Source organism: Anomaloglossus baeobatrachus, chromosome 4 (genome assembly GCF_048569485.1).
Source record: "Anomaloglossus baeobatrachus isolate aAnoBae1 chromosome 4, aAnoBae1.hap1, whole genome shotgun sequence".
Classification (NCBI taxonomy): domain Eukaryota; kingdom Metazoa; phylum Chordata; class Amphibia; order Anura; family Aromobatidae; genus Anomaloglossus; species Anomaloglossus baeobatrachus.
The window spans coordinates 607,542,791-607,559,404 of NC_134356.1; the positions used below are offsets into that span (position 1 = coordinate 607,542,791).

The 16,614-nt window shown below is 48.5% G+C and overlaps 1 protein-coding gene across 2 annotated transcripts in view; it reads left to right on the forward strand.

Moving 5' to 3' along the window:
• PROM2 (prominin 2) overlaps positions 1–16,614 on the forward strand; it is a 157,790-nt gene that overhangs the window by 28,514 nt on the left and 112,662 nt on the right. For both annotated transcript variants that reach the window (XM_075346185.1, XM_075346184.1), the window contains exon 4: positions 6,822–6,942. In XM_075346185.1, the coding sequence (XP_075202300.1) occupies positions 6,822–6,942 (121 nt within the window). The remainder of the gene's footprint in view (positions 1–6,821; positions 6,943–16,614) is intronic.

Genomic DNA, 16,614 nt, shown 5'->3' on the forward strand with positions numbered 1-16,614 from the left:
GGTGACAGAGTTTATTTAGTTTTGTTCATGTTGGGCAGGGCTAAGGAAGAAGGCCTTTCGTGGTCGGCCGTGGCGGGCAGGTTAGCGGGCATTTCCTTCTTTTTCAAGTTATTGGGCTGGAAGGATGTTACGAAGGATTTCTGGGTGCGCCAGGTGATGAAGGGTTACCGGAGGGCGGGGGCGCGCCGAGACCTTCGGCGCCCGGTATCTTTTGAGCTGCTGGGCAAGCTGTTGTCGGTGTTGCCTCGGGTGTGCTGTTCGGAGTATGAATGCCAGTTGTTCGGGACCGCTTTTGTTTTGGCCTTCTTTGGGGCGTTTAGAATTAGTGAACTGGTGAGCAGAAACACGAGGAGTCACGGAGGTTTGTTGCTGGAGGACGTGGAATGCGGTATGGATGTGGTGCGGTGTTGCTTGAGACGGTCAAAGACGGACCAGCTGGGTAAAGGTCGGATGGTGGAACTATGGGGTGTACCTGGTTTAGCGGAGTGCCCTGTCAGATGGCTGTCGGCGTTTTTAGAAGTGAGGGGAGCTCGCCCGGGGTCCCTTTTGTCCCACCAGGACGGGTCAGCCTTGTCGAGTTACCAATTTGTCTGCATCTTTCGGAGGTGCCTGCAGTGTTGCGGTCTCAACGAGGCTGAGTTCGCGTCGCATTCCTTTCGGATTGGGGCTGCGACTCAGGCGGCTCGTTGGGGTCTGGGCGCGCAGGCTCTCCGTAAGATTGGACGATGGGACTCGGCCAGGTTTAGATCTTACGTCCGGCCGAACTTGTTGTGAGCTATTGGTGGGGAAGGGGGGGGGGTCGGGGGCGGTATTTGTTTGGTAATCATTACCCATTTTCTTCCTCGTGCCCCCCCCCCCACCCCCTCTGTGTTGTCACCTTTTGTTTTGTAGGTTTACCGTTGTTGGTGTGGGTGCTCGGCCACTCATACGTGTATTGGGGGGCGTTTCGTGCGGGAATACGACCGGACGGCCGCCAGTTGGGGGTTCCCAGAGAAAAGGCTACTGTGCGATGGATCGGGGTCAGGGGCATGCTGTGGAGTGAGGTGTTGCCTACCTGGCGCCACCATTCGCAGCTGGACAGAGCACCGGACGTGGTAGTACTACACGCGGGTGGGAATGACCTGGGTCTCCGGGCTTCCAGGGACCTGATACAAGACATAAAATGTGACTGCCTGCGGCTCCTGTCGTCCCACCCGGGTCTAGTAATTGTCTGGTCGGATATGGTTGCACGGCTGACATGGCGGCACGCCAGGTCGGTGGAGGCAGTAAACAGGGCGCGAAGTAAAGTGAATCGGGAGATTGGGCGGTTCATTTCCCGGGTTGGGGGTGTCTCTGTTCGGCACCCGGAGTTGGAAGCGGCGTCCGCCGACTTGTTGCGCCGGGACGGGGTCCATTTAAATTCGGTGGGAAATGATATTTGGGCCTTAGGGCTGATGGAGGGGCTTGAGAAGGCTTTGTTGGTGTGGGAGGACTCGCGCGCACAAGGGGTCATGCGAGCTCGCGGTGGCGGAAAGGAGGGGGGTGTCTGAAGGTGGGGGTTTGCACAGAGGAGAGGACGGAACCCAGTGCCGGAGCGGGTTACCTCTAGCGGTGCAATTGTTTGGTAAACGGGTCCTTGCTGGGTTGAGTCTCAGCGGGACATAGTGGGGGCAACATCTGGCTTGGGCTCTCGAGTCGGTGTGTTGCGGCTGAGGGTCAGGAGACGGGCTGATGTTGCAAAGAACATTTTGGTTAACCTTCAGGTACCCCCCCCTTCCTTTTTCGGGTTCTTCAATGAAGAGTTGTATTGTTACATGGCTGATGTTTATGTTATGAATAAATGGGGCTGCTGTGGCCTTTATATTCCAACGTCACACAGTGTTTGTGTTTATTTTAGATAAGAACCCTAAGGGGTAGGGGGTTGTTGGGGAAGGTCAAAGGCCTTCAGTCAGACATTCCGGAGTCAAGGAAGAGCCCGGACTGCTGACCCGAAGGGGCTTAAGGGAGGGCTACATGACTAGGAGGGATGCCAGGCCATAGGGTTAATAAGGGGTTAATGGAGAAAGTCAGTTTGGGCGCGAAATTTGGGGGTGGTGCTAAGGGGCAGTTAGGATCAGGGGGCAGTTTGATTGGTCAGGGGGTGGTGGCTATAGGGGGTAGTATATAGGGCAGGTCAGAGGGGGGGTGGGTCATTCCTACCTGGACGGTGACTGGAATCGTTCCCGCCCGCCCGCCCTAATTGTGGATTCGACATCGATGAAGAAAAGAAGGAAGATCGTATTTGTCGCAGCGGCGGAAAGGAGGGGGGTGTCTGAAGGTGGGGGTTTGCACAGAGGAGAGGACGGAACCCAGTGCCGGAGCGGGTTACCTCTAGCGGTGCAATTGTTTGGTAAACGGGTCCTTGCTGGGTTGAGTCTCAGCGGGACATAGTGGGGGCAACATCTGGCTTGGGCTCTCGAGTCGGTGTGTTGCGGCTGAGGGTCAGGAGACGGGCTGATGTTGCAAAGAACATTTTGGTTAACCTTCAGGTACCCCCCCCTTCCTTTTTCGGGTTCTTCAATGAAGAGTTGTATTGTTACATGGCTGATGTTTATGTTATGAATAAATGGGGCTGCTGTGGCCTTTATATTCCAACGTCACACAGTGTTTGTGTTTATTTTAGATAAGAACCCTAAAGGGTAGGGGGTTGTTGGGGAAGGTCAAAGGCCTTCAGTCAGACATTCCGGAGTCATGGGAGCTTAAATGTGAATGGAGCAGTAGTGAGCACAGGCGTCCACCACTCCTATAGACATACATGATCACACAGGTGACTTGGGGACCTCGTGGATAGGTCACATTTGTTGTTTATCCAATATACCCTTGAAGGAGAGAGGAGCCCCCACTTGACATTGGGAATCATGTGAAGCCTGACCTTTCTCCGGCTGACCTCCTTTTACAGATCTATTACCACCAGCCTATTGATGCCTCTCCACATCAGATGTTTTATTAATGAACTGTCTCTGTAGTCTCTTTTCATACATAATCAGAAACAGATAACATTGGCCACATATCAAAGACAGGGCCTCTATAGGTCATTGATACCCTCGGACAGCGGCTTCCCCTCACCCCAGGATCTCTTCTCATGTACTGTACATCTTCACAGCATTATCTGTTAAGCTTCATGTGTGACCATTGTATGGACAGGTTCTCATCTAGACAACTACATAAAAGCGTCATTACATTAGTCCATCCTCCTAGGTGTGTGTCATGGTATCTACCAACGTATATAAATGACTCTCCTCACATGCCGCACATTCCTGCTGACCTTGGTCACTTCCCATTAATATGTCCCGAGAAAAGCTCCCAATGTAAATATATAAGGCTACGTTCACAGTCGTATGAAAAATCGTCCAATTTTCATTCATTTTCATCGGTATGTCATTTTTATGCAATCTGTTTTCAAATATCAGCGGTTATTAAAATTTACAAGACAAAATACAGTTACCTATGTATCTATATAAATCAGATAATACACGGTTGATCCAAATGGGATCCCATTTTTTTTGTGTACCCATAAACTTAAAAAAGTGAATCTCATCAGAAAAAGGAGACTTGAGTAGAGACTTGAACATGCAGTCATAGCCTCATAGAAGCCATTCTATCCATTCATCCTTTATCCAAAGCAATCATTATTAAAAACCTTATGCCACGTTTTCTACCACGTAAGCCACTACACTATTGCATCCTTCTTTTCATGCAGTATACTGACATATACCAGCCAGATAGAATCTGCTTACTGGCTCCTCTCTGCAGTACAATACCGAAAGGCGACCGCAGACAGGAGCCATTAATAAGGACGCACACTGACACTGCAGGAGCCCAGCCACTCACATAGTGTCAGTGTGCTCTCATCGCTGGCTCCTGCCTGTGGCTGGAGCTTGGTTCTGTACTGCAGAAAGGAGTCAGCGATAAGAGCACACACTGACAGTGCAGGAGACCAGCCACTCACATAGTGTCAGTGTGCTCTTCTCGCTGGCTCCTGTCTGTGGCTGGAGCTTGATATGTACTGCAGAAAGGAGTCAGCGATAAGAGCACACACTGATACTGCAGGAGCCCAGCCACTCACACAGTGTCGCTGGCTCCTATCTGTGGCTGCAGCTCGGTTCTTTACTGCAGACAGGAGCCAGCGATAAGAGCGCACACTGACACTGTAGGAGCCCAGCCACTCACACAGTGTCAGTGTGTGCTCATCACTGGCTCTTGTCTGTGGCTGCAGCTTGGCTCTGTACTGCAGACAGGAGAAGGCAATAAGAAGGCACACTGACACTGTAGGAGCTCAGCCACTCACACAGTGTCAGTGTTCTCTCATCACTGGCTCCTGTGGGTGGCTGCAGCTTGGTACAGAGTTTCTTATTAAGTTCAGAGCTGTCAGTCAAGATAGGACAAACTGTTCAGTATTGAAATTGAGGAGGCACATTGGGGGACAGAGCCCTTGGCCACATGACGAGTGCACCAAATGCCCCTTATCTACATATGAAATTTTTTTTTTTTCTTGTCAGCTAAACCACTAAAATTTATACTATAGATACTATAGGTAGGATTTTTATAGGGGCTAAGTACCGAACAAACTTGTATAAGTGGTTTAGTTATCATTTTTGATGTGACGGACTCCCTTTGACAACCTAACAGAGTAATATGGATATGATAAGCTTGTATGCCGGAAGCTTCCTTGGCATATGCACTATGTGGACATTAGAAAACGTGACGTGAACTTGGTTTATATTATAACCTGTGCCCAATCGAAAACTGTCGTACCACTAGCTATTAAAATCCTAAAGGTAAATCCTCCCCAACATGTTTCACCTATACAGGCTTCATCAGGGGAACATGTGAGGCTCAAACATGTGCTCATTTTTTGAGCCTCACATGTTCCCCTGATGAAGCCTGTATAGGTGAAACATGTTGGGGAGGCTTTACCTTTAGAATTTTAATAGCTAGTGCTAGGACAGTGTGTACTAATAATGGCCGCTAACAAGAAAGACTATGGGACCATGAAATAATCACAGTAGGAGAGAGATAAGATTGTGTATCTCCATAAAGGGAGTGCTCTTAAATGTGTGTACAGTGCACTTTATGTAATTATTTAACAATTGAATGAATAAAAGTTTTATTTATAGGTCTTTAGTTTAGGGGGTAAAGTTACCTTTGACAAATAGTAATTAGATTACGCCTTCTGAACTATCTGATAAGTGAAAGCAAACTGTAACATGGCCCACCATGTATGTGAAAGAGGGGCTTTTGTGAAAGGGAACCCGTCAGTAATATCACCCCTGTGCAATTAGAGGTAGTGCAGGATAGGGCCTTCTAAAACTTTTTGAAAGATACTTATTATTGCACCATCTGCTACAGCACTGTGTCAAAATTTATTTTTGATACTCCTTATTAAGGCTGCTTTCACACATCCGGTTTTTGCCGAGCGGCACAATACGGCGCTTTGCAGAAAAAACGCAACCGGGTTTTTTTGTCGCTGGTTGCGTTTTTTTCCGCATAGACTTGCATTAGCGCTGTATTGTGCATGGCCTTGCGTTGCGTCCGGTTTTTGCCGGATGCGGCATATTTAGCCCATGCGGCGGCCGGATGGAACGTTGCCTGGCACGTTTTTTTGTGCGGCAAAAAAACCCCACGCAATGCGGCGTGATTTACAATGCAAGCCCATGGATGCCGGATTCAGCGTCCTGCGGCAAAAACCACATCCGACGTCCGGATGCGGTTTTTTGCACTGCGCATGCTCAGTATCAAGCCGCATCCGTCAAAAAACGGACGGGTCGCATGGAAAAACTTATGCAACGGATCCGTTTTTTTCGCCGCATCCGTTGCATAGGTTTTTGAGCCGGATTGAGCCGCACTGCAAAAACCGGATGTGTGAAAGCAGCCTAAGCCTGCAAGTGATCAGGTGCACTTGCAGTCAATTGCTCTTCCTTGCATCTCCCTGTCGCTGCTATCACCGCTTCTTGCTAGGTGCAGTAATAGGTGTTTTTCAGAATGTTTTAAGCCACTCTATCCTGCACTACCTCTGCTTGCTCAGGGGTAATGTTATTGACAGGTTCCCCTTAAACCAGGGTCATCCTCTATATGTTAACAGATTTGGTATCGTCATGTGGGTAACTTTCCAAACATATAAAAATTAAAAATGACAGAATCAATATTTTTTGTCACATCAGCTCGCTATTATAATTTAATAAATAGAGAGTATAAAGATACGCCAAATGACACCAAAAATACTGCCGTTCACTCTGTAAGAAACAAACAAACCACTATCAACCAAAAAAATGAAAAAGTCATGGTGACTAATTTCAAGTTTCTATAAACAAACCAACATGATCGTATGCACTCACATCTACCAGGGCATTTACTACAAACCTAACACTTCAAACACAAATCCCCAAGAAATTCCCCTTTTTCCTCACTTGGATTTTTTTTCTCCCCGTTTTTCAGCACATTAGAATAAAATAATGAATGATTTTATTAAAAATTAAAATGTGTCCATCAAAAAATAAGCTGTTGTTCTTTGAAAAAGAGAAGAAAAAAAAATACAAAGATTGCCAGGTTGTAATACTGACCCATCCTATGGACAGGGGTGGTGCTGTTGTTCTCCCTTATTGCATCATTACCTCCAGCTGTTTGTATCTATGAATAGTTTAATGAACAATGTGAGAGTACAGTGTAGGTGTTATCGGCCTTATGTATGTGGGTATTCATCAGTTATTATGTGTTTAGGTTACAAGTTATGCTCTTTAAAGATTGGTGCAGTCAATGGTATAATGTAATCAATCAGTGACACTCTCTTTGTTCCTCTGTCCCAGTGCAGGAATAGTCTGTACTTTCTTCTTGAACCAGAAGACACATGAAGAGGTCGGCACCGGAGTAGACGACATGACTAGCGTCTTGCAGGACTTTCGGTCTTCTGTAAACAGCATACCACAGGTTTGTGAAACAGAAGTATCTGTATGTCTGTAGGGCCTTAATTAAAGGGTATCTGACAGTAGGATCAACCCTCCTAAGCTGTCAATATAGGCATGTAGGTCATAGAAAACTGAATAAAATGATACCTTAATATTTGTGATCCGATGTCTTTATTCCAGAGAAATACACTTTTTTCTCAATATGCAAATTAGCTGCTAAGATCTAAACACTGGACATGGATCTCCTCTAAAGCTTATTTTAAATGAAAGGGGATATTACCAATGTAACACATGTAATGACTGATAGTTTGCTCTCCTGATCTACATGTCTCACACTGGGAACACTTCCTTTCATTTAAAGAGAACCAATCACCAAGATTTTCGTATACAACCTAAAGCCAGTGCTATACTGGCACTATCAGGCTCAGTCTATACATACCTGCAGTGGTCACCTCAGATTTTTAGGTTTTGAAATCCAAGAAAGTAAAGTGTATAAAATTAGCTGCTTGTTGAGTGACAGCAGCTGAGGATCAGATAATATATTATACAAACGATTCACATTGTCTCTTGCAGGACCTGTGTGAGGTCATACCCATGTGACCTGGTATCCAGCTTTGTTGGCTGAGGCCCCGACCCTTCTGGTCCCATGGGTATGACCTCACACAGGTCCTGCAAGAGACAAAGTGCATCGTTTCTATAATACGTATGCTAATTCTAACAGGGGGAGGGGATAACTAGGAATATATTATCTGCTCCTTTGCTGCTGTCACTCAACAAGTAGCTAATTTTATAAACTTAACTTTCTTGGATTTCAAAACCTAAACATCTGAGGTGACCACTAAAGGTATGCATAGACTCAGCCTGATAGTGCCAGTATAGCACTGGATTTAGGGTATATGCGAAAATCCTGGTGATTGGTTCCCTTTAAAATAAGCTTTGGAGGAAGATTCTCAGGGAGATCAGTGTCCGCCCCAAAGATCTTAACCGCTAATTTGCATATAAGAATAATGTGATTTTCTCTGGAATAAGACATCAGATTACAGATGTAAAGGTATCATTTTATTTAGGTTCCTATGATCTACATGCCCATATAGACGGCATAGGAGGATTAATCCTACTGATAAGGTATTGTGATATAAGTAACTATTAGAAATTCATGTGGAGTATTCACCATTTAGTAGAAAAGGTACAAGAGATAATATGGGTGCTTCTGGGGTCCCTGTGAAGGGGTCTCAGCCCTAATTTATTTCACTCTCTTTGCCATATGCAGGAGAATTGCATTGTTTGATAACTAAGGGCTGAGGAATAGACTAAGGAGCGATGGAAATGGCACGGAGGGTTATTCAATCACCAGATTATTCCAAAACTGGGCATACATGGAAGTAGTTTTGTTTTTTCTAGTGAGGATTCTTCCCATCTAAGTACATTACTGCTTGATAGAAATTCCCCGGTCTAAGGCGGGCTTTGCACGCTGCGACATCGGTAACAATCTGTTACCGATGCTGCAGCGATAGTCCCGCCCCCGTCGCATGTGCAATATCTAGTGAAAGCTGTCATAGCGATTATTATCGCTACGGCAGTTTCACACGCACATACCTGCCGTGCGACGTCCCTCTGGCCGGCGACCCGCCTCCTTCCTAAGGGGGCGGGTCATGCGGCGTCACAGCGACGTCACACGGCAGGCGGCCAATTGAAGTGGAGGGGCGGAGATGAGCAGGATGTAAACATCCCGCCCACCTCCGTCCTTCTCATTGCAGCCGGCGGCAGGTAAGGTGAAGTTCCTCGCTCCTGCGGCTTCACACACAGCGATGTGTGCTGCTGCAGGAGCGAGGAACAACATCGCACCTGTCGCTGCACCGGCATTATGGAAATGTCGGAGGCTGCAGCGATGATACGATAACGACACTTTTGCGCTCGTTCATCGTATCAAAAAGGTTTTACACGTTGCGATATCGACTGCGACGCCGGATGTGCGTCACTTTCGATTTGACCCCATCGACATCGCACGTGCAATGTCGCAACGTGCAAAGCCGCCCTAAGACATCCAAAGACCGTGATGAAGATGTCATTGACACTAAAGGCCGCTTTACATGTGTAACGGGCCCTTAAGAGAATGATATTGATGTATTATGTCTCTTGTCACAATAAGGCCCCATGTGCACGCTGCATTTTTGGGTGCTTTTTTGATGCATTTTGTGGTGACCTTTTAGTCACCACAAACTGCATGATTTTTCTTCCCCAGCAAAGTCTGTGAGATTCAGATATGCTGTGTGCACGTTGCTCTTTTTCTGGGCTGCATTTTGTGGTGAATACAAAAATGCAGCATATCAATTTTTTTTTGTGTTTTTCTTTGCATTTTTGACCCCCTGGTGATAAAAAAATGCATAAAAAATGCTTGGTCAAAAAAAAAAAGCATTGAAAACGCATGGAAAATGCATTAAAAAAGCATGCGTTTTTGATGCTTTTTTTTGATACAGGATGTATTTTTTTGACCACAAGGTGCGTTTTTGGTGCATTTTTGTGGTCACCACAAAAAATGCAGTGTGTTGACATAAACAATCAAAAAAACCCTGATCATGAGCCAGCTGAAATACTCATGAAAAGGGGATAGTGACCATGAGGGTACCCTCACACGAGCGTGAAAATCGGACGATCACCAATGTTAGTCAGTGAGGGCGAGCAGTTGGGCAGCTTTTATTGCATCCAGATTCTGGATGCGAGAAAGGCGGCAGCATGCTGCGATTTTCTGCTACAGCCGTATCTCTCGCACCCATTCAAGTGAATGGATGCGAGAGATACATCGGACTGCATTCGGATGTTATCCCAGTGCAGTGCGATATACGCACAGGCTGACAATGGAGGAGATGGGAGGATTAACCCCTCCCTCTCCTCTGCAGCGCCCGCACTCAGCTTCACAGCTGTGACCCGATCGTAAGATCGGGTTAAAGTCGCATGACACTCGGCTCATGCTCGCAGCAGACCCTGAGCCGGGGGTCATTAGCATATCGCATCAGATGCTCTTGTGCCGCCCCCGTGCCAGCAGCCGACGCTGCTCGGATTCGGGCCTTCAGGGGTGGTGGCTCGAGGGTCTCCGGACCCCGGGGTCTCGTGGACACGCCGAATAAAAAGGGGGACATAGATGTACGGGCTAGGCCGTAATGAGTTCGTGACGCCACCCACGGTGTGTGGTGAGGTGGAACACCACCGATGTTGTTACGGGGCACCCAGGGGAGAGGATGTGCAGCAAGTTGTTAACCCCTCCGTGGGTAGGGATGGTGGCCCCGGGACCCGGTGGCTCTCAGCAGGGGATGTTGGTGTACTCACTGTTAGTAAACACACAAGTCTCTAGTAAACCAAGGTGATGGTGGCTGGTGTCGCGGTTGGTCACATTCGTGTCCCCCACCCGGCTGGTGGTCTCTATCCTTTTCTTGCACTGCTTTGTGTAAGGTGGACTTTCCTAGTGTGAAACTCAGGAGTCCGCTCCCGGCTGGATGTGGCCTAAGGAGCCGTGCCCGCAGACGCTGGCCCGTGGGATCTATGGGCCTAATCGGTGGGCTGTTGTCTTCTATGAGGGACTTTGGGTGGGACAGGACCTCTAGTCCTGGCCTCAATCAGTTAATTAACCAGTTCCAGTTGGTTCTGGTCCTGGCTTCAGGGTCGGAGTACCCCCTTTGTGCTCCGATTTCCGGGTCGGTTCCCCATGTCGGTACCGGCGGGCTACAACCCTGTCCCGGTCCACCTCGGTTCTGCCGAGCCGTCTTCCCGTCTCCTGCTAATGGAGACCACCGTCTGCCTCATAGCCAGTGGCACCAGGGCTCCTACCCTGGTACCGTTCAACTTGAACTCCCTGCTGGAGCTACACTTAGCTCTAGCCCACACTCCTCTCCAAACTGCACTTCAGACTGAACTAACTGTTTTCCCGCCCCGGGCTGTCTGGACCCCTGGGTGGGCGTGTCCCAACCGCCTGGTCACGCCCACTGGTGTGTCTATCTTTCCCTAAGGGGGGGATGACTAGGGTTTTCTGGTTGGCTGTGTGTTTCCTAATGAGGGAAGGTGTTATGCAGGGGCCTAACTGTGACTACCTGGTTTTGCCAGGGCGTCACACTCTCGCATCGGATGCCAGACGCTCGTGTGAGTCCAGCCTGTCAAAGATATCAGGGTAAAATACTAAACTTTTTTAATAGAATATTTAAAATACAAATCGCATTAAAAACAATTACTGGACAAGAATATTCCCTTATACTAGCAGCAAAAAATACAGGAAAATAAAGTGCATCGTGCATGGTCCAATCATTACATGTAAACTAATAAAATATTAATGATAAAGATGGATATTTTTATAGTAGAATGTTAAAGAAGTTCAGAATTATTCCTATTGTATATCCCTTATATATGGTAAATTGAATATAATAAATTAATTCATTGAATCGGAGTGATTCTAAACCTTAGTGAGTGGTCCACTGGTTCTGCTTTCGCAGACCCTGATGCGCGTTTCGTGCGATAGTCTTCCTCAGGGGGCGCTGAGGGTCGACATAGCCCCAAATGGTTATGAATAGTTCCAACATTCAGAAGATAACTGCTATACAACCTAAAGTTATTTACAACCTCAACCAGTTATTTGGATTCATGCTGCCTGTGGTCAGAGCCCGGCTACATGACTATAGCCAGGTATATTGTCTCTGCCCCTACATTTTAAAGAAAGTATATTTTGAAGTGCTGATCCCTGCACAAAGTTGAATGACCAGTCTCTCTGTAAAGCGGGCTTTACACGCTACGACATCGCTAGCAATTGCTAGCGATATCGAGCGTGTAAGCACCCGCCCTCGTCGTGGATGCGATATCGTGTGATCGCTGCCGCAGCGAACATTATCGCTACGGCAGCGTCACACGCACTTACCTGGTCGTAGGCGTCGCTGTGACTGCCGAACAATCCCTCCCTCAAGGGGGAGGGACGTTCGGCATCACAGCGACGTCACCGCGACGTCACAAAGCGGCCGGCCAATCAAAGCGGAGGGGCGGAGATGAGCGGGACAAAACATCCCGCCCACCTCCTTCCTTCCGCATTGTGGCCGGCGGCAGGTAAGGAGACGTTCCTCGCTCCTGCGGTGTCACACACAGCGATGTGTGCTGCCGCAGGAGCAACGAACCACATCGATAATCAACCATTACCGTTTTTTGGTTTTGGGACAACCTCTCCATGGTGAACGATTTTCACCATTTTTGAGGTAGCTGGTAAATATCACACCCTGCAATATCGTTAATGACGCCGGATGTGCGTCACTAACAACGTGAGACCCCGACGATAAAACATTAAAGAAACCGTAGCGTGTAAAGCCCCCTTAAGTACACATGCGGTAGAGACCTATCAATCACATGGAGCAGGGCGAAGAAAAGTTAGCCGGGGGCGGTGTTATTTTGCCTTATCTCTTCCTATAGCCCGCGGCTAGACCTTTAAACTATGATTTCCCCTAAGCGTGTTTCTCTAAAATAGTGTCAGGTGTCCGACCCCGGCCGATCAGACACTAATGACCTACCCTAAGGAAAGGCCATCTATGTAATAGTAGCGGACAACCTCTTCATAGGTGAAACTGATTAACCCTTTGTTCTCTGTAGAATTTCTACAATACTCACGGTTTCAAGATCATGCAGAAAACACTGGAGAGTAACAAACGTTTCGCTTCCCGGTTTAGTGTTTAATTAACTAAATTATTGTTATCCCTTTAAGAAAAACACCTCTCCACTTTGGATATTATCTGTACATCTACTCTATTTTCCATTAAGATGTACTTTTTGTATTCTAACCAACTCCTCAGTGTCTTCAAGGAGTCTTCTCTTCAAAGTATTAATACAAGGAGCGGCTTTACTCGTGAGGCCTTTAACCCCTAACTTTATCTGCTTCTCTGTGAGGAGATCAGAAGGAGAGGATTAGAGAGGACCCGGCTGACTGACACTGATTCCTGAATGTCAGTATCGGCACAAGTGTATAATTAATGTTACAAGGAAACAAAGTCTTAGCGCTAAATTGCATCTTTTTTTTTTTCACCCTAAAACCACGCGGTTATATTTATTTAATGGAGAAAAGATTTAAAGCACATTAAATCGCAGTCATCAGGATGAGAGCGCTGTAAGTGGGGGACATCGCTCCACATCGGAGAACGCGCTGTACACGCTCCATCGGTAATAGGGTGCGACAGCTGGAATCTCAGGGGGAAAAGGTAAGAAATCAAAACAGGGACTAGCTGAAAAAAGTAGAACGAGAAGGAGGTCAGTGCCGTGTTACAGCACGATGGGGGTCACAGCCAATGTGAGGCACGCCTGTGGACCGCAGCCATCCTCAGGCTTTACCATAGGCCACAGCACCAACATCTCTGACTCTTTTTTTCCCTACAGTTTACTGCGCCCTCTCTGCCTCAAGTATAACCTCAAGACGAGGGTGACATTGAGGGTGTAATTGTCCTAGGAGCCAGCAGAGAGTCTTAATGTATGAGATAATAAATGCAACAGCACAGATTTGATAGGATATGAGGTGGACTATGTGGTAAATTCTATGGTTTATCATTTTTTTTATAGTATTTCATAGTGCAAAAGTAGTAAAACATAAAGAAATAGTTTGGTGCTAACTTAATTGTGACCACACAAAGAATAAATTACTTTTTTATTTATGAGCTATCCTATCCCTATTATGGTACATTTTTGACCTTAGAACAAAATCATGATCCTTTTTTCATCATAGGATGTAATAGTACCTCTATGTTGGGTGCATTTTCTGGCATTTACCGTAAGTGCAGCAAATCCACCTAAAAGTCTGATTAATTGGCTACAACCCAACCCACCTCCTCAACGTGATCAAACAGTGCTGATGGGCATACCATGATTGCCATATTCGCCATTAATGAAACCAAGCTACAGGCTGAACTTCAAAGGAGACTCTTATAATTGCTACATACTTAGGGTAAGGACACGTGGTGAGTAAAACGGGCCGAGTGAAACTAGATAAAAAATTACCTTCCATTCGTACCTATGTTACTCTATGTGTCCGTTCCCATCTGGGATTTTCTCAGCCCTAATCAGACAGCATAAACAATTGAAGCATGCTGCCAGTGTAATCTGATCTGTATTTGTGCCGCCCCCGCGAGAGCCGACGGGCTGCTCGGACCCGGATCCACAGTGGCTCGAGGGGTCTCCGGATCTGAGGCTGGGTCGCGCGGCTACCCGGGAATAAAAAGGGGGAATTTTTGTTTGGGGACAATGTTCGTGACGCCACCCACAGTGTGTGGTAACGGGAGAGACCACCGCTTCCAGTTTGGGGGGAGCCCGGGGATGCTGCTGTGTGGCAGCTCGAGTTGTTAACCCCTCCGTGGGCAAGGGGAGTGGCCCCGGGGTCCGGTGATGAATGGAGTGGGGAACCCGTCGGGTGCAAGTGATAGCGTGTACTCACATAGTCCAAAGTCACTGACGCTGACACCAGGTAAACCAAACTCTTGAGTATCCCATTTTTCTTGGGCGAGCACGCTGGGTCCGTGTCCTTTTAGTGCTGCTTGTTGACCTGAAGCCTTGTCCCTTGGCACTGTGTGTCCTACGTGTGGATCCCTTACACTTGAAGCGTTTTGGGTGCCGCTCACCTGCGTGGCTAGCAGGGTGAGCTTGCTCTCAGGGTTCACACTTGGGATTTTCTGGACGGTTGTGGGAAGTCCTATCCCCCTCGTTGTGCTAGTACCCCGATTCTGGAGCGAGTGGGGAACGGTTCCTGAAGATTCCATTCCCGTCGGGTGAATTACTGGGCTGCGTGAAGCTACTTCCCAGCACAAGGCAGCCGGCCTGCTCTCTGTAGATTTTCTCAAGTAATCTTTCTCCCGTTGGGTGCAGGCAACTATCTCTTGCTGCCATTGCTCTGCCTGGGTCGTCATCGGTCTCAGTCTTTGATGTGGTCGTATCCAGCAGGAGGTGTCGGCATCCGGCCTCAGCTCCCTGACTGGCTCTGGCTTTGAAGGTACTGCTGCGGCCCCAACAGCCGTCGGGATGCCACACGGTAATGAAACCGGTAGACTGGCAGGTTCCACTCCCGCTGCTGGAAGTAGTAGACCCGACTGTTCCGCAGCCGAAGTTGCAGGGCCCGGGTGCTCCGCCCGGTGATGCGGCCAGGTCTGGTCTGGCCGGGCTCCGGACGACCGCTGTTATGGTCGGGACGATGATGGACCTTGAAACTGTTGCTGGAGCTTCGTAAAAACAAACTGCAGGTTCCGCTGCCGGGATGGATAGCGGCAGCTCAGCGTCCGCCGAGGATGGGGTAGGTGACAGTGGAGTGGTTGCCGCAAGCGGGGGCGGACTGGATCCTTCAGCCACCATGGCCGGATTAGGGTAATCAATAGGGACTGGGTAACCGCTTACCCTTTCTTCACATGGGATTTCAATCTCATGGGCTCGCACGGCCACCGCAAGCTCCTCATCTCTTCCCTCCAGTGGTTTAATATGAACAGGAACTGCGTTCGCATTCTACTGCACAGCTGCTCGGTCTCTTCTTCAATCCAGGTCGTGGTCCCGGGGACAGCACGCTCCGGTGACCAGCACCGCTCCGCCATCTTGCCTCTGCGTTTTCCACGAACAGTATGGCAGAGTCCTGGCATCCCTGCTTCTTTTTCACTTTTGCTACATTCGGGCACGCCCCCTCGGTTTTCTCCAAGCACTCTTTCGCGCGCTGTGGCCCTCTGAGAACTTCTGGTTCCTGTTTCAGGCTGAAGATGAAGGGCGGGGCTTCGGCTTTGCGCTCTTTTCTAAGAAGATGGCGTTTTTAGCACGAAAACAGCGGAAAAATGGTGGGCATTGCGGAAAAAGGGATTTTGGATCACGACTTTCACTTTTCAAGGCGCACGTCACCCATGTTAGTGGGTCCTACTCGCATCCTATTCATGACGCCAAGATTTGCTAGGGTGTGCCGCCCCCACGACAGCCGACAGGCTGCTCGGACCCGCATCCACAGTGGCTCGAGGGGTCTCCGGATCTGAGGCGCGGTCGCGTGGCTACCCGGGAATAAAAAGGGGGAATTTTTGTTTTGGAACAATGTTCGTGACGCCACCCACGGTGTGTGGCAACGTGAGAAACCACCGCTGCTGGTTTGGGGTGAGCCCGGGGATGCTGGTGTGTGGCAGCTCAAGTTGTTAACCACTCCGTGGGCAGGGGGAGTGGTGCCCCGGGGTCCGATGATGGATGGAGTGGGGAACCCGTCAGGTGCAAGGGGATAACGTGTACTCACACAATCCAAAGTCACTGACGCTGACGCCAGGTAAACCAAACTCTTGAGAATCCCGTTTTTCTTGGGCAAGCACACTGGGTCCGTGTCCTTTTGGTGCTGCTTGTTGACCTGAAGCCTTGTCCCTTTGCACTGTGTGTCCTACGTGTGGATCCCTTACACTTGAAGCGTTTCGGGTCCCGCTCACCTGCGTGGCTAGCAGGGTGAGCTTGCTCTCAGGGTTCACGCTTGGGATTTTCTGGACGGTTGTGGAAAGTCCTATCCCCCTCATTGCGCTAGTACCCCGATTCTGGAGCGGGTGGGGAACGTTTCCTGAAAATTCCGTTTCCGTCGGGTGAATTACTGGGCTGCGTGAAGCTACTTCCCAGCCTATGGTCCGCATACCCCGTCGTGCCCTGGCCCCTGCCCGGTTGTAGCACAAGGCAGCCGGCCTGCTCTCTGTAGCAG